Source organism: Tinamus guttatus, unplaced genomic scaffold (genome assembly GCF_059628265.1).
Source record: "Tinamus guttatus ecotype Peru unplaced genomic scaffold, ASM5962826v1 Tinamus_guttatus_pri_ptg001000l, whole genome shotgun sequence".
NCBI lineage: Eukaryota > Metazoa > Chordata > Aves > Tinamiformes > Tinamidae > Tinamus > Tinamus guttatus.
In genome coordinates this window covers 716-24,253 of record NW_028289534.1, presented here as the reverse complement: position 1 = coordinate 24,253, position 23,538 = coordinate 716, and the positions used below count along the sequence as shown (strand labels likewise).

Below are 23,538 nucleotides of genomic sequence, written 5' to 3'. Positions count from 1 at the left end.
GGAGTGAGCGCATCTTGGAAGTGCATCCGGGAGCGAGCGCATCCCAGGAGGGAGCACGTCCCGGGAACACATCTGGGAATGAGCGTATCTGGGAACGAGCGCATCCCGGGAGCGCATCCTGGGAATGAGCACATCCCGGGAGCGAGTGCGTCCGGGAATGTGCGCGTCCAGGAACAAGCACATTCCGGGAGCAAGCGCTTCCCAGGAGCGCATCCGGAAACGAACACATCCCGGGAGCGCATCCTGGAATGAGCGCATCCCGGGAGCGAGCATGTCCGGGCACAAGCGCATCCCGGGAGCGAGCGCTTCCCGGGAGCACATCCTGGGAATAAGCGCATCCTGGGTGCTGGGAGTGAGCGCGTCTTGGGAGCGCATCCGGGATCGAGCGCATCCCAGGAGCGCATCCAGGAACGAGCGCATCCCGTGTGCCGGGAGCAGGTGCGTCCCGTGAGCACATCCTGGGAATGAGCGCATTCCAGGTGCTGGGAACGATCACGTCCCCCAAGCGCATCCCGGGAACAAGAGCGTCCCGGGAGCGAGCGCATCCCATGTGCTGGAAGTGAGTGCATCCCGTAAGCGCATCCCGGGAATGAGCGCATCCCATATGCTGGAAGCAAGTGCATCCTGTAAGCACATCCCGGGACCAAGCGCATCCCGTGTGCCGGGAGCGAGCGCATCCCGGGAGCACATCCTGGGAGGGAGCACATTCCAGGAGGGAGCGCGTCCCACATGCTGGAAGGGAGCGTGTCCCGGGATTACATCCCGGGAAAAAGCGCATCCCGTGTGCCAGGAGCGAGGGCGTCCCGGGAGCGCATCCTGGAAAAGAGCGCATTCCATGTGCCGGGAGCGAGCGCATCCCGGGAGCGCATCCCGGGAACACGTCCCGTGTGCCGGGAATGAGCGCATCCCGGGAGCGTGTTCCATGTGCTGGGAGCGAGCGCATCCCAGGAGCGCATCCCGGGAGTGTGTCAGGAGCGAGAGTATCCCGGGAGCGAGCGCATCCCGGGAGCAAGCGCGTCCCTGCGGGCCCTTCCCGCCGGGAATGCGCTGGGAAGCGCCGCGGTTGCGGCCGCGTGACCCCCATTCCCCCGGGAACGCGGCGCGGGGATCCACGGAGCGTTTCCCGGCGGCGCTTCCCGCCCGGGAACAAATCCAGGGAAAGCCCCGGGATCGCCCAGCCCCGCGCGAGCGTTCCCGGGGGGGGGTGTCCGGGGTTCCCTCCACCCGGATCCCGACCCGGGCAGCTCCGGGATATCCCGTTGTTCCCTCCTTCCGGATACCCCTGGGGAGGGAGGAGGTGGCTGCCGGGGAGGCCACGGGGAGGCCGGGAAGGGGAGGCTGGGAAAGAGGCCGGGAAAGGGGGTTGGGAAGGAGGCCAGGAAGGGGAAGTTGGGAAGGGGAGGTTGGGAAGGGGAGTTGGGAAGGGGAAGTTGGGAAGGGGAGTTGGGAAGGGGAGGTCGGGAAGGGGAGTTGGGAAGGGGAGTTGGGAAGGGGAGTTGGGAAGGGGAAGTTGGGAAGGGGAGTTGGGAAGGAGAGGTTGGGAAGGGGAGTTGGGAAGGGGAGGTTGGGAAGGGGAGTTGGGAAGGGGAGGTCGGGAAGGGGGAGTTGGGAAGGGGAGTTGGGAAGGGGGAGTTGGGAAGGGGAGGCCGGGAAGGGGAGGCCGGGAAGGGGAAGTTGGGAAGGGGAGGTCGGGAAGGGGAGGTCGGGAAGGGGGAGTTGGGAAGGGGAGGCCGGGAAGGGGAGGTCGGGAAGGGGGAGTTGGGAAGGGGAGTTGGGAAGGGGAGTTGGGAAGGGGAAGTTGGGAAGGGGAGTTGGGAAGGGGAAGTTGGGAAGGGGAGGTTGGGAAGGGGAGTTGGGAAGGGGAGGTTGGGAAGGGGAGGCCGGGAATGGGAGGCCGGGAAGGGGAGGCCGCTCCGGCGTTACGCAAGCGTTACGGAGCAGCCGGGGGGGCCCTTCCGGATCCCGACAACAACCGGGACGGACAAGAGCCGCGCGCGGGACCCGGATGTGGGCGAGCGCGGCCCGATCCCGCGGAACCGGGATTCCCCCCCGGAACCGGGATCTGCTCCCGGAACCGGGATTCCCCCCCGGAACCGGGATACCCCCCGGAACCGGGATACCCCCCCGGAACCGGGATCCCCTCGGAACCGGGATCCCCTCGGAACCGGGATCCCCTCGGAACCGGGATCCTCTTGGAACGGGGATCCCCCCGGCGCTGCCCCCCCTTCCTCCCGCTTTTCCCGCTCCTCCGGCTCCGTTCCCGTTCCCGGCGGATCCGCGCGGCTCCTACCGCGCGCGGCGCCGTCCCGGGGCCCTGGGCATTCCCGGCGGGAGCAGCGCGGGCGCCGGCCCCTTCCTGGCCGGAGGCCACCGCACGTCACGGCCGCGTTAAAGGAGCCGTCCCGACGGGAATGCCCGGGAATGCCGGGAAAGGCCGGGAGCGCCGCGGCCGGATCCCCCTCCGGAGCTCCCGGGATCCCGCTCCGGAGCTCCAGGGATCCCGCTCCGGAGCTCCCGGGATCCCGCTCCAGAGCTCCAGGGATCCGCAGGGGCCGCGCGGAGCTCCCGGGGACGGATCCATGCGGGAATCACGGAATGCCCGGGCTGGGAAACGACCTCGGAGCCGCCGCATCCCGATCCGCATCCCGGGATGCCCCATCCACGCGTTCCCGGAGCTCCGCCGCCTCTTCCGAGGCTTCACAAACCTGAGCCTCCCCGGCGCCATTCCAGGCCATTCCCTATCCCTATCCATGGGAATTGCGGAGAAGAGCCCGGCCTGGTCGCAGTTTTCCAGGCAGCTCCGTGCGCGCTCCCGGCTCCGGCCCCATCCGCATCCACATCCCGGGGCTGCTCCCAGCTCCGCTCCCGCTCCTGTTCCCTCCCATTCCCTCCCGTTTCCCTGCAGTTCCCGCCGCCGCTCGGCATTCCCGGCTCGGCATTCCCGGCTCGGCATTCCCGGCCGCTCCCTGTGGGCCCGCGGGCCATGCGGGAAGAGCAGCCCCCGGAGCGGCTCCCGGCCTCCCGGCCGCTTCCCAAGGGCCCTTCCAGGCTGCGGAGCATCCCGGAGCATCCCGGTGGATTCCGGTGCATCCCGGAGCATCCCGGTGGATTCCGGTGCATCCCGGTGCATCCCGGTGCCTTCCAGAGCATCCCGACACATCCCAGTGCACCCTGGCAGATCCCAGCGCCTCCCGGCACATCCCGGTGCATTCCAAAGAATCCCGGTGCATTCCAAAGAATCCCGGTGCATCCCGGCCCATCCCAGGACATCCAAGCGCATCCCGGGAGGTCTCCCAGGGACGTCCCCCCCGGCGAATCCCGGGACATCCTGGCGCATCCCGGTCCATTCCCGGTCCATTCCCGGTCCATTCCCGGGACATCCCGGTCCATTCCCGGTCCATTCCCAGCCCATTCCCGGTCCATTCCCGGTCCATTCCCGGGACATCCCGGTCCATTCCCGCCCCCCCCCCGCGGCTCCATTGCGGGGGGGGGGGGGGGGAGGTCACGTGGTGCCGCTCCCCCCCCCCCCTCGGGGTCTCTGTCCCCTCCCGGGGGGTTCGCGGCGCCCCCAGCCCCTCCCCCCCCCTCCTACCGTATTCCCCGGAGCCGCCGCGCGCGGACCCGGTTCAAACGGCTGCGCCGGCCCCGCGCGCCGCCCATTGGCTGGAACCGCCCCCGCGCGCTCCCCATTGGCTGGAGCCGCCCCCGCGCACCGCCCATTGGCTGAGCCGGACCCGCGCGCTGCCCATTGGCTGAGCCGGCCCCGCGCACCGCCCATTGGCTGGAACCGCCCCCGCGCGCTCTCCATTGGCTGGAGCCGCCCCGAGCTCTCTCCATTGGCTGGAACCACCCCCGCGCGCCGCCCATTGGCTGCGCCGGCCCCGCGCGCCGCCCATTGGTTGAACCGAACCCGCGCACCGCCCATTGGCTGAGCCGGACCCGCGCGCTCCCAGCGGCCCCTGCGCGCGCAGGGGCGGGGCGCTGGTTGCCGTGGCGACGCGGCGCGCGGGGCGGGGTGAGCGGGAGCGCGGAGGGGACGGGGACACGAGTGGGTCAAGGGGACACGAGTGGGGACAGGGGACACGAGTGGGGACAGGGGGACACGTGGTGACACCCGTGGGGCAGGGGACACCCGTGGGTCATTGGGACACTTGTGGGGCAGAACGACACCCGTGGGGCAGGAGGACACCCGTGGGTCAAGGGGATCTCCGTGGGGCAGGAGGACACGTGGTGACACGAGTGGGGACAGGAGGACATGTGGGGGTCAGGGGGACACGTGGGGACACGTGTGGGGACAGGAGGGCACCCGTGGGGCAGGAGGACACGTGGTGACACCTGTGGGTCAGGGGGACACGCATGGGTCAGGGGGACACGTGGTGACTCCCATGGGTCAAGGGGACACGTGTGGGTCAGGAGGTCACATGGTGACACCTGTGGGTCAGGAGGACACGTGGTGACACCTGTGGGTCTAGGGGGACACGAGTGGGTCAGGAGGTCACATGGTGACACCCGTGGGTCAGGAGGACATGTGGTGACACCTGTGGGTCAGGGGGACACTCATGGGGCAGGAGGACACGTGGTGACGCGTGTGGGGACAGGAGGACACGTGTGGGTCAAGGGGATCTCCGTGGGGCAGGAGGACACGTGGTGACACCCGTGGGTCAGGGGGACACGAGTGGGTCAGGAGGACACGTGGGGACACCCATGGGTCAGGAGGACACGTGTGGGTCAAGGGGATCTCCGTGGGGCAGGAGGACACGTGGTGACACCTGTGGGTCAAGGGGACACGAGTGGGTCAGGGGGACACCCGTGGGTCAGGAGGACACGTGGTGACACCCGTGGGTCAGGGGACATGTGGTGACATGTGTGGGTCAGGGGGACACCCGTGGGGCAGGAGGTCACATGTGGGTCAGGAGGTCACATGGCGACACCCGTGGGTCAAGGGGACACGTGTGGGTCAGGGGGACACTCATGGGGCAGGAGGACACGTGGTGACAGGCGTGGGGACAGGAGGACATGTGGGGGTCAGGGGGACACGTGGGGACACGTGTGGGGACAGGAGGGCACCCGTGGGTCAGGAGGACACTCATGGGGCAGGAGGACACGTGGTGACGCGTGTGGGGACAGGAGAACATGTGTGGGTCAAGGGGATCTCCATGGGGCAGGAGGACACGTGGAGACACCCGTGGGTCAGGAGGTCACATGGTGACACCCGTGGGTCAGGAGGACACGTGGTGACACCTGTGGGTCAGGGGGACATGTGGTGACGTGTGTGTGTCAAGGGGACACCCGTGGGTCAGGGGGATCTCCATGGGTCAAGGGGACACCCGTGGGTCAGGAGGACACTCATGGGGCAGGAGGTCACATGGTGACACCCGTGGGTCAGGGGGACATGTGGTGACGTGTGTGGGTCAAGGGGACACGTGTGGGTCAGGGGGATCTCCGTGGGGCAGGAGGACACGTGGTGACACCCGTGGGTCAGGGGCACATGTGGTGACGTGTGTGGGTCAAGGAGACACCCGTGGGGCAGGAGGACACATGTGGGTCAGGAGGTCACATGGCGACACCCGTGGGTCAGGGGGACATGTGGTGACACCCGTGGGTCAGGGGGACATGCATGGGTCAGGAGGACGCGTGGTGACACGAGTGGGTCAGGAGGACACATGTGGGGCAGGAGGACACATGGTGACACCCGTGGGTCAGGAGGACACGTGGTGACCCGAGTGGGTCAGGAGGACACTCATGGGGCAGGAGGACACGTGGTGACGCGTGTGGGGACAGGAGAACATGTGTGGGTCAAGGGGATCTCCATGGGGCAGGAGGACACGTGGAGACACCCGTGGGTCAAGGGGACACCCGTGGGTCAGGGTCCCCCCGTGTGCGCAGGGTCCCCCCGTGTCCCCCGTCCCCCCATGGCGCAGCCGCCCCGTCCCCGTCCCCGTGGCCGCGCTGGCTCCGGGCCGGGCCCCGTCGCCCTCTACCGGCGCTGGGAGCCCTGGCAGCCCCCGGGAGCCCCCCTGGACTTCTCCTTCCGCGGAGCCGCCTCCGTGCGCGGTGAGAGCGGGACCGGATGGGACGGGACGGGACGGGACGGGACGGGATGGGGTGGGATGGGATGGGATGGGATGGGGCAGGACGGGGGATGTTCCGTGGGGATGGGCCGTGGGATCGTTCCATGGGATCGTTCCATGGGATCGTTCAATGGGGATGTCCCATGGGATCATTCCATGGGATCGTTCAATGGGGATGTTCCACGGGATCATTCCATGGGATCGTTCAATGGGGATGTCCCACAGGATCATTCCATGGGATCGTTCAATGGGGATGTTCCACGGGATCATTCAATGGGGATGTCCCATGGGATCATTCCATGGGATCGTTCAATGGGGATGTCCCACAGGATCATTCCATGGGATCGTTCAATGGGGATGTTCCACGGGATCATTCAATGGGGATGTCCCATGGGATCATTCCATGGGATCGTTCAATGGGGATGTCCCACAGGATCATTCCATGGGATCGTTCAATGGGGATGTTCCACGGGATCATTCAATGGGGATGTCCCATGGGATCATTCCATGGGATCGTTCAATGGGGATGTTCCACGGGATCATTCCATGGGATCGTTCAATGGGGATGTCCCACAGGATCATTCCATGGGATCGTTCAATGGGGATGTTCCACGGGATCATTCAATGGGGATGTCCCATGGGATCATTCCATGGGATCGTTCAATGGGGATGTCCCATGGGATCATTCCATGGGATCGTTCAATGGGGATGTCCCATGGGATCATTCCATGGGGCCGTTCCATGGGGATGTCCCATGGGATCATTCCATGGGATCGTTCAATGGGGATGTCCCACGGGATCATTCCATGGGGCCGTTCCATGGGGATGTCCCATGGGATCATTCCATGGGATCATTCCATGGGATCGTTCAATGGGGATGTTCCACGGGATCGTTCAATGGGGATGTCCCATGGGATCATTCCATGGGATCGTTCAATGGGGATGTCCCACGGGATCATTCCATGGGATCATTCCATGGGATTATTCCATACTCTCCCGTCCCCACAGATCTCCTGTCGCAGGATCCCCGCGATGCCCCTGCGTGCTTCCCGCGGGGCCGTTCCATGGGGATGTCCCACGGGATCATTCCACGGGATCGTTCAATGGGGATGTCCCACGGGATCATTCCATGGGGCCGTTCCATGGGGATGTCCCATGGGATCATTCCATACTCCCCATCCCTTGCAGATCTCCTGTCTCAGGCCCCCCGTGCTGCCCCCGCGTGCTCCCCGCGGGGCCGTTCCATGGGGATCATTCCATAGGGATGTTCCACGGGATCATTCCATACTCCCCATCCCTTGCAGATCTCCTGTCGCAGGATCCACATGCCAGCCCTGTTGCCCGCACTCCCCGTGGGGCCGTTCCATGGGATCATTCAATGGGGATGTTCCATGGGATCATTCCATGGGATCATTCAATGGGATCATTCAATGGGGATGTCCCATGGGATCCATGCTCTATTCCCGCAGATCTCCTGTCCCAGGACCCCCGTGCCGGCCCCGTCGCGCGCTCCCCGCGCGGCCGTTCCATGGGATCATTCAATGGCGATGTTCCATGGGGATCATTCCACGGGATCATTCCATGGGATCCATGCTGTATTCCCGCAGATCTCCTGTCGCAGGATCCCCGTGCCGGCCCCGTCACGCGCTCCCCGCGCGGCCGTTCCATGGGGATGTCCCATGGGATCCATGCTGTATTCCCGCAGATCTCCTGTCCCAGGACCCCCGCGCGGGTCCCGTCACGCGCTCCCCACGCGGCCGTCTCGTCGGCGCGGCGCTGCGCCTCAACAACAACGCGCTGCGCAGCCTGGCCGCGCTGCCGCCCGCGCTCGAGCGCCTGCTCGAGTTCCCCGAGCGCCTCTGCTGGCTCGACCTGTCCTTCAACCGCCTGCCCAGCATCGACCCCGTGCGCACGGAACGGGGCGGGATGGGATGGGATGGGGTGGGATGGGGTGGGATGGGATGGGGTGGGATGGGGTGGGATGGGAGAATTGTGCTGGGATGGGATGGGATGGTTGTGTTGGGATGGGATGGGATGGGATGGGTTGGGATGGGATGGGATGGGATGGGTTGGGTTGGGTTGGGAGAATTGTGCTGGGATGGGATGGGATGGTTGTGTTGGGTTGGGTTGGGATGGGAGAATTGTGCTGATGGGATGGGATGGTTGTGTTGGGATGGGGTGGGATGGGATGGGATGGTTGTGTTGGGATGGGGTGGGATGGGATGGTTGTGTTGGGATGGGATGGTTGTGTTTGGGCGCGATGGAGTGGCATGGTAGCATTGGGATGGGGTGAGATGGGATGAGATGGGATGGGATGGTTGTGTTGGGATGGGCTCAGATGGTTGTGTTGGGATGGGAGAATTGTGTTGGGAAGGGATGGGAGAATTGTGCTGGGATGGGATGGGATGGGATGGTTGTGTTGGGATGGGGTGGGATGGGATGGTTGTGCTGGGATGGGATGGGATGGTTGTGTTGGGATGGGGTGGGATGGGATGGTTGTGTTGGGATGGGATGGTTGTGTTCGGGCGCAATGGAGTGGGATGGTAGCGTTGGGATGGGATGAGATAGGATGAGATGGGATGGGATGGTTGTGTTGGGATGGGGTCAGATGGTTGTGTTGGGTTGGGATGGGATGGGAGAATTGTGTTGGGAAGGGATGGGATGGTTGTGTTGGGGTGGGATGGGATGGTTATGTTGGGGTGCGATGGAATGGGATGATTGTGTTGGGGTGGGATGGGATGGTTGTGTTGGGATGGGGTGGGATGGGATGGTTGTGTTGGGATGGGAGGGTTGGGATGGGATGGGAGGATTGTGTTGGGATGGGACGATAGCATTGGAATGGGATGAGGTGAGATGGGATGGTGGTGTTGGGGTGGGATGGATGGTTGTGTTGGGTTGGAATGAGGTGGGATGGCAGCATTGGGATGGGATGGGATGAGATGGGATGGGATGGGATGAGTGGGATGGAAGGGTTGTGTTGGGGTGGGACGAGATGAGATGGGATGGGCGGGTTGGGGTGGGATGGATGGTTGTGTTGGGATGCGATGAGATGGGATGACAGCGTTGGGATGGGATGGGATGAGATGGGATGGGATGGGAGGGTTGGTGTGCGATGGACGGTTGTGTTGGGATGGGCTGGAATGGGAGGTTTGGGACGGGAAGAGACGGGACAGGAGCCCTGTGTAGCGGTGCAGGGATGTCTCGCGTGGGCGCTCCCGTATCCCGTCCCGCATCCCGTCCCTCATCCCGTCCCTCATCCCGCATCCCGTCCCGTATCCCATCCCTCATCCCGTATCCCGTCCCGCATCCCGTCCCGTCCCGCAGGCGCTGGCCGGGCTGCGCAGCCTGCAGCGCCTGGACCTGCACGGGAACAGCATCGGCAGCCTGGCCGAGGTGGACAAGCTGGCGGCGCTGCCGCGGCTGCGGCGCCTCACGCTGCACGGGAACCCCGTGGAGGAGCGCGCGGGATACAGGTGCCGGCCCCGTCCCCATCCCGACGGATCCGTGTGCCCTGGTCCCGATCCCGCCCGATCCCTGCGCTCCTGATCCCGATCCCACCCGATCCCTGTGCTCCCGCTCCTGCCCAATCTACACGCACCCCGTCCTGCCCCATCCATGTGCCCTGATCCCGCCCGATCCACGTGTGCTGCGGCCCTGCGCTCCTGATCCCGCCCAATCCCTGCGCTCCTGATCCCGCCCAATCCCTGCGCTTCCAATCCTGCCAGATCCCTGCGCTTCTGATCCCAATCCCACCTGATCCCTGCGCTCCCGCTCCCGATCCCACCGGATCCCTGCACTCCCAATCCTGCCCGATCCCTGCGCTCCCGATCCCGCCCGATCCCTGCGCTCCCACTCCCGATCCCACCTGATCCCTGCGCTCCTGATCCCGTTCCCCCCGATCCCTGTGCTCCTGCTCCTGCCTGATCCACACACACCCCGTCCCGCCCCATCCATGTGCCCTGATCCCAATCCCACCCGATCCCTGTGCTCCGGATTCCGATCCCGCCCGATCCTTGCACTCCCACTCCCGATCCCACCTGATCCCTGCGCTCCCGCCCAGTCCACGCGCGCCCCATCCTGCCCGATCCAGATGCCCTGATCCCGCCCAATCCACACACGCCACATCCCACCTGATCCATGTGCGCCCAATCCCGCCGCATCCATGTACCCCGATCCACACGCGCCGCGGCCCTGCGTTCCCACTCCCGCCCGATCCCTGCGCTCCCGCTCCTGCCCGATCCGCGCACGCCGCATCCCGCCCGATCCATGTTCCCCGATCCCGCCCCATCCATGCGCCCCAATCCCACCCGATCCACGTGTGCTGCATCCCGCCCCATCCATGTGCGCCCCATCCCGTCCGATCCCGCCTCATCCATGTGCACCCGGTCCACGTGCACCTCGTCCCACCCGATTCATGTGCCCCAATCCCGCCCCATCCATGTGCCCCGATCCATGTGCGCCCCATCCCACCCAATCCCACCCAATCCATGTGCACCCAATCCCACCTGATCCATGTGCGCCGCGTCCCAGCCAATCCATGTGTGCCCAATCCCACCCGATCCATGTGCACTAATCCCACCTGATTCATGTGCACATAATCCCGGCTGATCCATGTGCACCCGATCCCAGCCAATCCATGTGCCCCAATCCTGCCCAATCCATGTGCCCCGATCCCGCCCGATCCATGTGCGCCCCATCCCACTCAATCCGTGCACTCCCGCTCCTGCCCGATCCCTGTGCTCCCGTTCCCGCCCAATCCGTGCACTCCGGCTCCCACTTGATCCATGCGCTCCCACTCGCTCCCCTCACTCTGTGCATTCCCACTCACTCCCACTCGCTCCACTCACTCCCACTGGCTCCCACTCACTCCCACTCGCTCCACTCACTCCCACTCGCTCCCACTGGCTCCCACTCGCTCCCACTCACTCCCACTCACTCCCACTCCCTCCCACTCCCTCCCACTCGCTCCCACTCGCTCCCACTCACTCCCACTGCTCCTGCTGGCCCCGCGCGTTCCCGGCGTTCCCGCTCCCTCCCCCGGCGGCTCCGGCGGCTCCGGCGGCTCCGGCGGCTCCGGCGGCTCCGGCTCACGGTTCCGCAGGGGCTACGTCCTGGCCGCGCTGCCCCAGCTCCGATCCCTGGACTTCAGCGGCGTCACCCGGCAGGAGCGGAGCGCGGCCGCGCGGGAGCGCCGGAGCGGGAACGGAGCCGGGAAACGCCCGGAATAAACCGGGAAGGAGCCGGGAATGGGAACGGGGAGAGCGGAGCGCGGCCGCGCGGGAGCGCCGGAGCGGGAACGGAGCCGGGAAACGCACGGAATAAACCGGGAAGGAGCCGGGAATGGGAATGGGGAGAGTGGAGCGCGGCCGCGCGGGAGCGCCGGAGCGGGAACGGAGCCGGGAAACGCACGGAATGAACCGGGAAGGAGCCGGGAATGGGAATGGGGAGAGCGGAGCGCGGCCACGCGGCAGCGCCGGAGCGGGAACGGAGCCGGGAAACGCACGGAATAAACAGGGACCGGCCGGGAATGGGAATGGGGAGAGCGGAGCGCGGCGCATGGAATAAAGGGAAATGGGACACGGTGAAGGAGCTGGGAATGGGAATGGGGAGAGTGGAGCTGCGTGGCGCATGGAATAAAGGGAAATGGGACACGGTGAAGGAGCTGGGAATGGGAACGGGAACAGGGACAGTGGAGAGAGGTGCCTGGAATGAAGGGGGACCGGCTGGAACACGGCAAAGGAGATGGGAATGGGAATGGGGACAGCGGAGCTGGGCGCCTGGAATAAAGGGGGCCCAGCCGGGACACGGTGAAGGAGCCGGGAATGGGAACGGGAACAGGGAGAGCGCTGGAGCGGGGACAGCGGAGCTGCGCGGCGCCTGGAATAAAGGGGAACGGGACATGGCAAAGGAGACACGGTGCTGGGACACTCCGAACAGGCACCGGGAATGGGGCCAGCGCAGGCGGGATCGGGACGTGGCGCTAGGATCGGGATGAGCGCACATGGGATCGGGATGCAGCACCAGGAATGGGGCCGGCGCACGTGGGATCGGGATGCAGCACCGGGACGCTCCGCACCGGCCGCGCTTCCCGCGGCACCGGGATCGGGATGCGGCTCCGTGCGGAAAAGCCGCGGGAGAAGCGGAGGCCTCGGGAAGCCGCTTGGGGAGCCCCATCCCAGCGGCCTCCGCATCCCGCGGCGCCTCCTTCCCCATCCGGAACGCGGCTCCACGGGGAGTGCTCCGAGCTCCCCCGCGGGATCCGGCCGCAATTCCCGATCCGAGGGCCGCGTCCCGGCGCACGAGAGGAGCCGGCGCCGGCTGAACGCGTTTATGGAGCGGGAAGGACGGGGCCGGCGCCGCCAACGTCCCCGGGAGGCTCCGAGCGCCGGAGCGGCCGGGCCCGGATCCGGCTCCGCTTCCCGGCTCCGCTTCCCAGCTCTGCTCCGGATCCGCTCCGGATCTGCTCCGGCTCCGGCTGCGTTCCGGGCTCAGGGAATGCCGAACTGCACCACGAGCTCCTCCTTGGCGTCCACGCGGATCTGGGACAGGGCGCTGCGCGCGTACGCGGCCACGCGCGCCACCTGCGCGGGGACAGCCCGGATGTCCCCAGCGCCGCCTCGGTGTCCCCAAGGCCACGCGGGGTGTCCCCGGTGCCACCCTGTGTCCCCAGGGCCACCCTGGATGTCCCCAAGGCCATGCGGGGTGTCCCCAGTGCCACCCAGTGTCCCCAGGGCCACCCTGGATGTCCCCAAGGCCGTGCAAAGCCCCTGGTGTGTCCCCAGCGCCACCTCAGGGTCCCCAGCACCGCCCCGTGTCCCCAGGGCTGCCCTGTGTCCCCAGTGCCACCCCAGTGTCCCCAGCACTGCCTGGTGTCCCCAGCACCACCCTGTGTCCCCAAGGCCACCCCAGTGTCCCCAGCACCACCCGGTGTCCCCAGCGCCGCCCCATGTCCCCAGCGCCTTGGTGTCCCCAGCGCTGCCCCATGTCCCCAGTGCCACCCTGGCTGTCCCCAGCGCCGCCCCGTGTCCCCAAGGCCACCTTGGCATCCCCAAGGCCACCTGTGTCTCCAGGGCCAGCCTGGATGTCCCCAGCGCTGCCTTGGTGTTCCCAGTGCCACCCCGGTGTCCCCAGGGCCACCCTGGATGTCCCCAAGGCCACGCGGGGTGTCCCCGGTGCCACCCTGTGTCCCCAGGGACAGCCTGGATGTCCCCAAGGCCGTGCAAGGCCCCTGTTGTGTCCCCAGCGCCACCGCAGGGTCCCCAGCACCGCCCCGTGTCCCCAGGGCTGCCCTGTGTCCCCAGTGCCACCCCAGTGTCCCCAGCACTGCCTGGTGTCCCCAGCACCACCCTGTGTCCCCAAGGCCACCCCAGTGTCCCCAGCACCACCCGGTGTCCCCAGCGCCGCCCCGTGTCCCCAAGGCTGCCCCATGTCCCCAGCGCCTTGGTGTCCCCAGCGCTGCCCCGTGTCCCCAGTGCCACCCCAGTGTCCCCAGCATCACCCGGTGTTCCCAGCGCCACCCGGTGTCCCCAGCATCACCCGGTGTCCCCAGCGCTGCCCCGTGTCCCCAGTGCCACCCCAGTGTCCCCAAGGCCACCCCGTGTCCCCAGTGCCACCCGGTGTCCCCAGTGCCACCCTGGCTGTCCCCAGCACCACCCTGCGTCCCCAAGGCCACCTTGGCATCCCCAAGGCCACCTGTGTCCCCAGGGCCAGCCTGGATGTCCCCAGCGCTGCCTTGGTGTTCCCAGCGCCACCCCCGGTGTCCCCAGCGCTGCCCCATGTCCCCAAGGCCACCCTGGATGTCCCCAAGGCCATGCAGGGCCCCTGGGGGTATCCCCAGCGCCACCTCAGGGTCCCCAGCGCCACCTCATGTCCCCAAGGCCACCCCAGTGTCCCCAGCACTGCCCTGTGTCCCCAGTGCCACCCCGTGTCCCCAAGGCCACCCCAGTGTCCCCAGCACCGCCCTGTGTCCCCAAGGCCACCCCGTGTCCCCAAGGCCACCCCAGTGTCCCCAGCACCGCCCCGTGTCCCCAGGGACACCCTGGATGTCCCCAGTGCCTCCTTGGTGTCCCCAAGGCCATGCGGGGTGTCCCCAGTGCTGCCTTGGTGTCCCCAGCACCACCCTGGTGTCCCCAGGGACACCCTGGATGTCCCCAGTGCCATCCCGTGTCCCCAGGGCCAGCCTGGATGTCCTCAAGGCCATGCAGGGCCCCTGGTGTGTCCCTAGTGCCACCCCGGTGTCCCCAGCACCACCCCATGTCCCCAGCACTACCCTGCGTCCCCAAGGCCACCTTGGCATCCCCAAGGCCACCTGTGTCCCCAGGGCCACCCCGGTGTCCCCAGCGCTGCCCCATGTCCCCAATGCCACCCCGGTGTCCCCAGCACCGCCCCATGTCCCCAGGGACACCCTGGATGTCCCCAGCGCCGTCTTGGTGTCCCCAAGGCCATGCAGGGTGCTGTCCCATGTCCCCAGCACTGCCTTGGTGTCCCCGGGGACACCCCGGTGTCTGCAGCGCCACCCCATGTCCCCAGGGACACTCTGGATGTCCCCAAGGCCATGCAGGGCCCCTGGGGGTATCCCCAGTGCCACCCTGTGTCCCCAGGGACATTCTGGATGTCCCCAAGGCCATGCAAGGCCCCTGGTGTGTCCCCAGCACCACCCCATGTCCCCAAGGCCACCCCAGTGTCCCCAGTGCTGCCCTGTGTCCCCAAGGCCACCCCCTGTCCTCAGTGCCACCTTGGGGTCCCCAGGGCTGCCCCGTGTCCCCAGGGCCACCCTGGATGTCCCCAAGGCCATGCAGGGCCCCTGGGGGTGTCCCCAGCGCCACCTCAGGGCTCCCAGCACTGTGCCGTGTCCCCAGCACCGCCCCGTGTCCCCAAGGCCACCCCATGTCCCCAGTGCTGCCCCTGTGTCCCCAAGGCCACCCCAGTGTCTCCAGGACTGTCCCATGTCCCCAGGGCCATGTGGGGTGTCCCCAGTACCCCCTCAAGGTCCCCAAGGCCACCCTGTGTCCCCAGCGCCACCTTGGTGTCCCCAGCACCACCCTGTGTCCGCAGTGCCACCTTGGTGTCCCCAAGGCTGCCCCGTGTCCCCAAGGCCACTCCCTGTCTCCAGTGCTGCCCCGTCCCCCCAGTGCCACCTTGGTGTCCCTAGTGCCACCCCAGAGTCCCCAGCGCCGCCCCATGTCCCCAAGGCTGCCCCGTGTCCCCAGCGCCTTGGTGTCCCCAGCACCAGCCTGTGTCCCCAAGGCCACCCTGTGTCCCCAAGGCTGCCCCGTGTCCCCAGCACCACCCCGTGTCCCTGGTGCCACCCTGGCTGTCCCCAGTGCCACCCCGTGTCCCCAGTGCCACCCCATGTCCCCAGTGTTGGTGTCCCCGGTGCCATCCCGGCTGTCCCCAAGGCCACGTTGCTGTCCCCAGTGTTGGTGTCCCCAGCACCACCCGGTGTCCCCAGTGCCTTGGTGTCCCCAGCACTGCCCCGTGTCCCCAGCACCACCCCGTGTCCCCAGTGTTGGTGTCCCCAGCACCACCCCATGTTCCCAGCACCACCCCGTGTCCCCAGCACCATCTGGTGTCCCCAAGGCCACCCTGGCTGTCCCCAGTGCTGCCCCGTGTCCCCAGTGCCACCCTAGTGTCCCCAAGGCCACCCCGTGTCACCAGCGCTGCCCGGTGTCCCCAGCGCCGCCCCATGTCCCCAAGGCCACCCCGTGTCCCCGGTGCCACCCTGGCTGTCCCCAGCGCCACCCGGTGTCCCCAGTGCTGCCCCGTGTCCCCAAGGCCACCCTGGATGTCCCCAGTACCACCCTGTGTCCCCAAGGCCACCCCGTGTCCCCAGCACCACCCCGTGTCCCCAGTGCCACCCTGTGTCCCCATTGTTGGTGTCCCCAGCGCTGCCTGCTGTCCCCAAGGCCACCCCGTGTCCCCGGTGCCACCCTGGCTGTCCCCAGTGCGTCAGTGTCCCCAGTGTTGGTGTCCCCAGCACCACCCTGTGTCCCCAGTACCACCCTGTGTCCCCAAGGCCACCCCGTGTCCCCAGTGCCACCCTGTGTCCCCATTGTTGGTGTCCCCAGCGCTGCTCGCTGTCCCCAAGGCCACCCCGTGTCCCCGGTGCCACCCTGGCTGTCCCTGGCGCATTGGTGTCCCCAGCGCCGTCCTGTGTCCCCATTGTTGGTGTCCCCAGCACCACCCCGTGTCCCCAGGGCCACCCCGTGTCCCCGGTGCCACCCCATGTCCCCAGTGTTGGTGTCCCCGGTGCCACCCGGTGTCCCCAGCACCACCTCCCCAGTGCCTTGGTGTCCCCAGCGCCACCCCGTGTCCCCAGTGCCACCCTGTGTCCCCAGTGTTGGTGTCCCCGGTGCCACCCCGGCTGTCCCCAAGGCCACCCCGTGTCCCCAGCGCCACCCTGTGTCCCCGGTGCCACCCTGTGTTCCCAGTGCTGTCCTGTGTCCCCAGTGTTGGTGTCCCCAGCACCACCCCATGTCCCCAGCACCATCCTGTGTCCCTGGTGCCACCCCGTGTCCCTGGTGCCACCCTGGCTGTCCCCAAGGCCACCCCGTGTCCCCAGTACCACCCCATGTCCCCAAGGCCACCCCGTGTCCCCGGTGCCACCCTGGCTGTCCCCAGCGCCACCCTGTGTCCCCAGTGTTGGTGTCCCCAGCACTGCCCCGTGTCCCCAGTGCCACCCTGTGTCCCCAGTCTTGGTGTCCCCAGTGTTGGTGTCCCCGGTGCCACCCTGTGTCCCCAGTCTTGGTGTCCCCAGTGCCATCCCGTGTCCCCAGTGTTGGTGTCCCCAGTGCCACCCCATGTCCCCAGTGTTGGTGTCCCCGGTGCCACCCTGTGTCCCCAGTGTTGGCGTCCCCAGTGTTGGTGTCCCCGGTGCCACCCCATGTCCCCAGTGCCACCCGTGTCCCCAGCGCCGCCCCATGTCCCCGGTGCCACCCCATGTCCCCAGTGTTGGTGTCCCCGGTGCCACCCTGTGTCCCCAGTGCCACCCGTGTCCCCAGTGTTGGCGTCCCCAGTGTTGGTGTCCCCGGTGCCACCCCATGTCCCCAGTGCCACCCGTGTCCCCAGCGCCACCCCGTGTCCCCGGTGCCACCCCATGTCCCCAGTGTTGGTGTCCCCGGTGCCACCCTGTGTCCCCAGTGCCACCCTGTGTCCCCAGTGTTGGTGTCCCCAGTGCCACCCCATGTCCCCAGTGCCACCCGTGTCCCCAGTGCCGCCCCATGTCCCCGGTGCCACCCCATGTCCCCAGTGCCACCCGTGTCCCCAGCGCTGCCCCATGTCCCCGGTGCCACCCCGTGTCCCCGGTGCCACCCGTGTCCCCAGTCTTGGTGTCCCCAGTGCCACCCGTGTCCCCAGTGCTGCCCCATGTCCCCGGTGCCACCCCATGTCCCCAGTGTTGGTGTCCCCGGTGCCACCCCGTGTCCCCGGTGCCACCCGTGTCCCCAGCGCTGCCCCGTGTCCCCAGTGCCACCCCATGTCCCCAGTGCTGCCCCATGTCCCCGGTGCCACCCCATGTCCCCAGTGTTGGTGTCCCCGGTGCCACCCTGTGTCCCCAGTGCCACCCGTGTCCCCAGCGCTGCCCCATGTCCCCGGTGCCACCCCGTGTCCCCAGTGTTGGTGTCCCCGGTGCCACCCCGTGTCCCCAGTGCCACCCCGTGTCCCCAAGGCCACGTCGCTGTCCCCAGTGTTGGTGTCCCCAAGGCCACGTCGCTGTCCCCAGCGCTGCTCCATGTCCCCGGTGCCACCCGTGTCCCCAGCGCCACCCCGTGTCCCCAGTGTTGGTGTCCCCAGTGCCACCTGCTGTCCCCAGTGTTGGTGTCCCCAGCACCATCCCGTGTCCCCAGTGTTGCTGTCCCCAGTGTTGGTGTACCCGGTGCCACCCCGTGTCCCCAGTGCCACCCGTGTCCCCAGCGCTGCTCCATGTCCCCGGTGCCACCCCGTGTCCCCAGTGTTGGTGTCCCCAGTGCCACCCGTGTCCCCAGCGCTGCCCCATGTCCCCGGTGCCACCCCGTGTCCCCAGTGCCACCCCGTGTCCCCAGTGCCACCCCGTGTCCCCGCGCCCACCTGCAGCAGGTCCCCGCGCGCCACGGGCTCGCTGGCCAGCACCTGGTGGGGCTGGTTGGTCAGCGACGGCAGCGGCGGCAGCTTCTTCCAGTGCGCGAGGGACGAGCCCAGCATGGCCAGGCGCGTGCTGCGGAAATCCGGGAATGCCGGGAATGCCGCTGGGAATGCCGCGGGAATAACGCCAGGAACACCGCGCTCACCTGTACTGCCGCGCGCGGTCCATGTACTCGTGCTGCTCCATGCCCTGCGAGTCGGCGGCCGACACGTCGATGATGTTGCTGCGGGACGGAGCGGAGTCACGACGGGCACCGGGAACGGCGCCGGGAACGGAGCCGGAGCGCCGGAGCATCCCAGACCCGGAGCATCCCGGATCCAGCACATCCCAACACGGAGCCCCAGAGCATCCCGGACCCGGCGCATCCCGGATCCAGCACATCCCAACATGGAGCCCCAGAGCATCCCGGACCCGGCGCATCCAGATCCGGCGGGTCTGGACACGGGGACCCGGAGCATCCCGGACCTGGCGCATCCCGGATCCAGCACATCCCAACACGGAGCCCCAGCGCATCCTGGACCCGGTGCATCCCAGACCCAGCGCACCCAGATCCGGTGGGTCCGGGCACAGGGACCTGGTGCATCCCGGACCCGGCGCATCCGGATCCAGCACATCCCAACACGGAGCCCCAGCACATCCCAGACCCAGCACATCCGGATCCAGCACATCCCAACACAGAGCCCCGGCGCATCCTGGACCCGGCGCATCCCGGACCCAGTGTATCCCAGACATGGAGCCCCGGCACATCCCAGACCTGGCACATCCCAACACGGAGCCCTGGCACATCCCGGACCCAGTGTATCCCAGACATGGAGCCTCGGCACATCCCGGACCCGGTGTATCCCAACACGGGGCCCCGATGCATCCTGGATCCAGCGTGTCCCGGACACAGGGTTCCGAATCCGGCGCATCCCAGACTCAGCGCTCCCGGATCCAGTGCATCCCAACACGGGGCCCTGTCCCATCCCGGATCCAGCGTGTCCCGGACACGGAGCCCCGGCCAATCCCGGAGCCGGCGCTCCTGGATCCAGCACATCCTGGACACGAAGCCCCCGGATCCGGCGCTCCCACACGAGACTCCCTGGATCCGGCTCCCTGGATCGGACTCTCCTGGACCCGACTCCCTGTTCCCAGCGCTCCCGGACCCAGCGCTTCCGGACCTGGTGCTCCTGGCGCTCCCGGCCGCAGCTCCCCGATCCCAGCACTCCTGATGCTGCTCCCGGCGTTCCCAGTGCTGCTCCCAGTGGCGCTCCCTGCTCCTGATGCTGCTCCCGGCAGCATTCCCTGCTCCCGGCGCTCCAGGCTGCGCTCCCTGCTCCCAGTGCCGCTCCCAGCGGTATTCCCTGCTCCCGGTGCTGCTCCCGGTGGCATTCCCTGCTCCTGGCAGCATTCCCCACTCCCGGCGCTCCTGGTGCTGCTCCTGGCGGCATTCCCCGCTCCCGGGGCCGCTCCCAGCAGCATTCCCTGTTCCCAGCGCCGCTCCCGGCAGCATTCCCAGCTCCCAGCGGCATTCCCTGCTCCCAGCGCTGCTCCCAGCGGCATTCCCAGCTCCTGGCGGCATTCCCCGCTCCCGGGGCCGCTCCCAGCAGCATTCCCTGTTCCCGGCGCCGCTCCCGGGAGCATTCCCCGCTCCCAGCAGCATTCCCAGCAGCATTCCCGGCGGTATTCCCGGTATTCCCGTTTCTCACATGGCGGTCTTGGCCAGGATGGAGGACAGCAGCGCCTGCTCGTCCGTGCGCGTGGCCGGGGCGCTGCTCCCGGCGGCATTCCCTGCTCCCGGCGGCATTCCCTGTTCCCGGCAGCATTCCCCACTCCCAGCAGCATTCCCAGCGGCATTCCCAGCGGTATTCCCGGTATTCCCGATTCTCACATGGCGGTCTTGGCCAGGATGGAGGACAGCAGCGCCTGCTCGTCCGTGCGCGCGGCCGGGGCGCTGCTCCCGCTCGGCTCCGCTCCGGACGCCTTCCCGCCCGGGCTGCCGGCCGGCTCCAGCAGCCGCTTCGTCTCCTCCTCCTGCCGGGACGGGAACGGGAACGGGATGGGAACGGGAACGGGAATGGGACGGGAACGGGAATGGGAATGGGAACGGGATGGGAATGGGGATGGGACAGGAACGGGATGGGAACGGGAACGGGAATGGGGATGGGACGGGGACGGGACGGGAACGGGAATGGGGATGGGAATGGGAACGGGATGGGAATGGGAACGGGAACGGGAACGGGAATGGGAACGGGACGGGAACGGGACGGGAACAGGAACGGGAATGGGAATGGGACGGGAACGGGAACGGGACAGGAATGGGGATGGGACGGGAACGGGACGGGAATGGGAATGGGAATGGGACGGGAATGGGGATGGGAACAGGATGGGAACAGGGACGGGAACGGGAATGGGAATGGGACGGGAACGGGAATGGGAATGGGAATGGGACGGGAATGGGGATGGGACGGGGACGGGATGGGAACGGGACGGGAACAGGACGGGATGGGAACGGGATGGGAACAGGACGGGAACGGAAATGGGAACGGGACGGGAACAGGATGGGAACGGGATGGGAACAGGACAGGAACGGGATGGGACAGGGACGGGAACGGGACGGGAACGGGAATGGGAACGGGACAGGGAGGGGGACGGAGATGGGGACCGGGATAGGGACAGGGACGGGAATGGGGACGGAGCCGCCGCTGCCCGCGGCTCCAGTCCGGCCTTCCCGGCCTTCCCCTTCCCATCCCAACGCTTCCCCATCCCGATCCATCCCGACTCTTCCCAACCTGCCCTTCCCTGTCCCGACCCTTCCCATCCCGACCCTTCCCCATCCCGACCTTTCCTATCCTGATCCTTCCGCATCCCAACAGTTCCTGTCCTGACGCTTCCCCATCCCGACCCTTCCCCATCCCATCCCTTCCCATTTGCAGTTTCCCCATGTTTGGCCTTCCCCATTTTCAAGCTGTCCCATTTTCCAGTTATCCCATTTTTCGGCTATCCAACGTGTCTGCTTCCCCATGTTGCAGCTTTCCCACTTTTCGGCTATCCCACTTTTCGGCTTTCCCACTTTTTGGCTTTCCCACTTTTTGGCTATCCCACTTTTCGGCTTTCCCACTTTTTGGCTTTCCCACTTTTTGGCTATCCCACTTTTCAGCTATCCCATTTTTCGGCTATCCCGCTTTCTGGTTTTCCCGCTTTTTGGCTTTCCCATTTTTCGGCTTTCCCGCTTTTCCCGGTGCTTCCTGGTCTCTCCCGCCCCTCCCCCTCCCGCAGCCCCTTCCCGAAATTCCCAACAGCCCCCGGAGCCCCTGCAGGGACAGCCCCTCCCCCCGCTGCCACCTGCATCCGCGCGGGGGTGACACCCCCAGTGACACCAACACCCCCAGTGACACCAACACCCCCAGTGACACCAACACCCCTAGTGACACCTCTAGTGACACCCCCAGTGACACCCCGAGACCCCTGTGACACCAACACCCCTAGTGACACCAACACCCCTAGTGACACCCCGAGACCCCTGTGACACCCCCCAGTGACACCCCCTGTGACACCAACACCCCCAGTGACACCAACACCCCCAGTGACACCCCTGACACCCCCTGTGACACCCCCCAGTGACACCCCTGACACCCCTGGACACCCCCAGTGACACCCCCTGTGACACCCCGAGACCCCTGTGACACCAACACCCCCAGTGACACCCCTGACACCCCCTGTGACACCAACACCCCTAGTGACAGCCCTAGTGACACCCCCTGACACTCCTAGTGACACCCCAGTGACACCCTGACATCTCTAGTGACACCCCTAATGACAACCCCTGACACCCCCAACACCCCTAGTGACAGCCCTAGTGACACCCCCTGTGACACCCTGACACTGCTGTGACACCTCCCTGACACCCCAACACCCCCATGACACCTCCAGTGACAGCCCTGGTGACACCCCAGTGACACCCCGACATCTCTAGTGACACCCCTAGTGACAACCCCTGACACCCCCGGGCACCCCTAGTGACACCTGCAGTGACACCCGCAGTGACACCCCCAACACCCCTAGTGACAGCCCTAGTGACACCCCCTGACACCCCCAGTGACACCCCAGTGACACCCTGACACGGCTGTGACACCCCAGTGACAATCCCTGACACCCCCTGACACCCCTAGTGACACCCGCAGTGACACCCCCAACACCTCTAGTGACACCCCTAGGGACAACCCCTGACACCCCCAGTGACAGCCCTGGTGACACCCCGACATCTCTAGTGACACCCCAGTGACAACCCCTGACACCCTCGGGCACCCCTAGTGACACCTGCAGTGACACCCTGACACTGCTGTGACACCCCCCTGACACCCCAACACCCCCAACACCCCCAGTGACACCCCTAGTGACACCCCGAGACCCCCGTGACACCCCGACACCCCCGTGAATCCTCTAGTGACACCCCCAGACACCCCTAGTGACACCCCAACACCTCTAGTGACACCTCTAGTGACACCCCTGACACCCCCAGTGACACCCCCAGTGACACCCTGACACTGCTGTGACACCCCGACACCCCAACAGCCCCATGACACCCCCAGTGACACCCCTAGTGACACCCCGACATCTCTAGTGACACCCCCAGTGCCACCCCCAGTGTCACCCCTCCAAGCGACCCCTCCCTGCAGCGACACCCACGTGACAGCGCCCCAATAACCGCCCCCCTCCCCCCCCCCGCAGCCACCGCGCCCCCCCCTCCCACCCCCCCACCCCGCTCCGGTCCCCTCCCCCCGCCCCCCCGCAGGCCCCGCCCCCGCCCCGCCCCCACCTGCTCGGCGCTCTCGGCCTCGCTGCTGTAGCAGCAGCCCATGGCGGCGGCCGGGCCGCTACGGCGTCCGGGAGGGGCCGCTACGGCGTCCGCGAGGGGCCGCTACGGTGTCCGGGAAGGGCCGCGAACGCGCCCGGGAGGGGCCGCTACGGTGTCCGCGAGGGGCCCCCCCGCGCCGCCCACGTGACGCCTCCCGCCCCGCCCACCCCCCCCCGCCGCGCGCGCGCCGCTTCCGCCCTCGTGACTCCCCGCTCTCCCCCCCCGCCTCCCGCGCGTCACGTGAGCGCGCGGGCCAATGGGAGCGCGAAGAGGGCGCGTCCCCCTCCCCCCCGCGGAAGGCGCCGCTGTCACGTGGGCGGCGGCCAATCAGGGCGCGCGCGCGGCGTCACGTGGGGGCGGGGCGAGGCCCGCCCTCCCTCCCTGCCCCGCCTGCGGCCGCCACGTGACCGCGCGCGGGGCCCGCGCGTGGGGCGCGTCACGTGGGGCGCGTCACGTGGGCGCCGCGGTCGCGCGTGGAGGGGCGGGGCCCGCGCGCGGCTCCGCGGAGCCAA

At 67.6% G+C, this 23,538-nt stretch overlaps 2 protein-coding genes across 2 annotated transcripts; one reads left to right on the top strand and one right to left on the bottom strand.

Moving 5' to 3' along the window:
• The first annotated feature begins 5,912 nt into the window (after positions 1 to 5,912).
• On the top strand, positions 5,913 to 11,299 carry LOC148590917 (leucine-rich repeat-containing protein 51-like). Its single transcript, XM_088538314.1, has 4 exons — positions 5,913 to 6,054; positions 7,777 to 7,976; positions 9,396 to 9,544; positions 11,173 to 11,299. Exons 1-4 carry the CDS (start codon positions 5,913 to 5,915, stop codon positions 11,297 to 11,299), a joined length of 618 nt encoding a protein of 205 aa, XP_088394440.1.
• A 1,260-nt stretch (positions 11,300 to 12,559) lies between these two features.
• On the bottom strand, positions 12,560 to 23,035 carry LOC148590916 (ragulator complex protein LAMTOR1-like). The gene is made up of 5 exons (XM_088538313.1): positions 22,988 to 23,035; positions 20,060 to 20,202; positions 18,335 to 18,412; positions 18,135 to 18,261; positions 12,560 to 12,652 (listed from the first exon to the last, which is right to left on the bottom strand). The coding sequence occupies exons 1-5, from the start codon at positions 23,027 to 23,029 to the stop codon at positions 12,560 to 12,562; spliced, it is 483 nt and encodes a 160-aa protein (XP_088394439.1). The 5' UTR covers positions 23,030 to 23,035.
• Positions 23,036 to 23,538: the final 503 nt, after the last annotated feature.

What these genes read in the sequence shown, in the direction of transcription:
- LOC148590917 (XM_088538314.1), top strand. Translation starts at nt 5,913, where the DNA reads ATGGCGCAGCCGCCCCGTCCCCGTCCCCGTGGCCGCGCTGGCTCCGGG. An exon ending in CGGAGCCGCCTCCGTGCGCG is followed by an intron (nt 6,055 to 7,776) that starts GTGAGAGCGGGA and finishes GTATTCCCGCAG; the next exon opens with ATCTCCTGTCCCAGGACCCC. An exon ending in GCCTGCCCAGCATCGACCCC is followed by an intron (nt 7,977 to 9,395) that starts GTGCGCACGGAA and finishes CCCGTCCCGCAG; the next exon opens with GCGCTGGCCGGGCTGCGCAG.
- LOC148590916 (XM_088538313.1), bottom strand. Translation starts at nt 23,029, where the DNA reads ATGGGCTGCTGCTACAGCAGCGAGGCCGAGAGCGCCGAGCAG. An exon ending in AGGCCGAGAGCGCCGAGCAG is followed by an intron (nt 20,203 to 22,987) that starts GTGGGGGCGGGG and finishes CCGTCCCGGCAG; the next exon opens with GAGGAGGAGACGAAGCGGCT. An exon ending in CGCGCGGGGACCTGCTGCAG is followed by an intron (nt 12,653 to 18,134) that starts GTGGGCGCGGGG and finishes GTCCCCGCGCAG; the next exon opens with GTGGCGCGCGTGGCCGCGTA.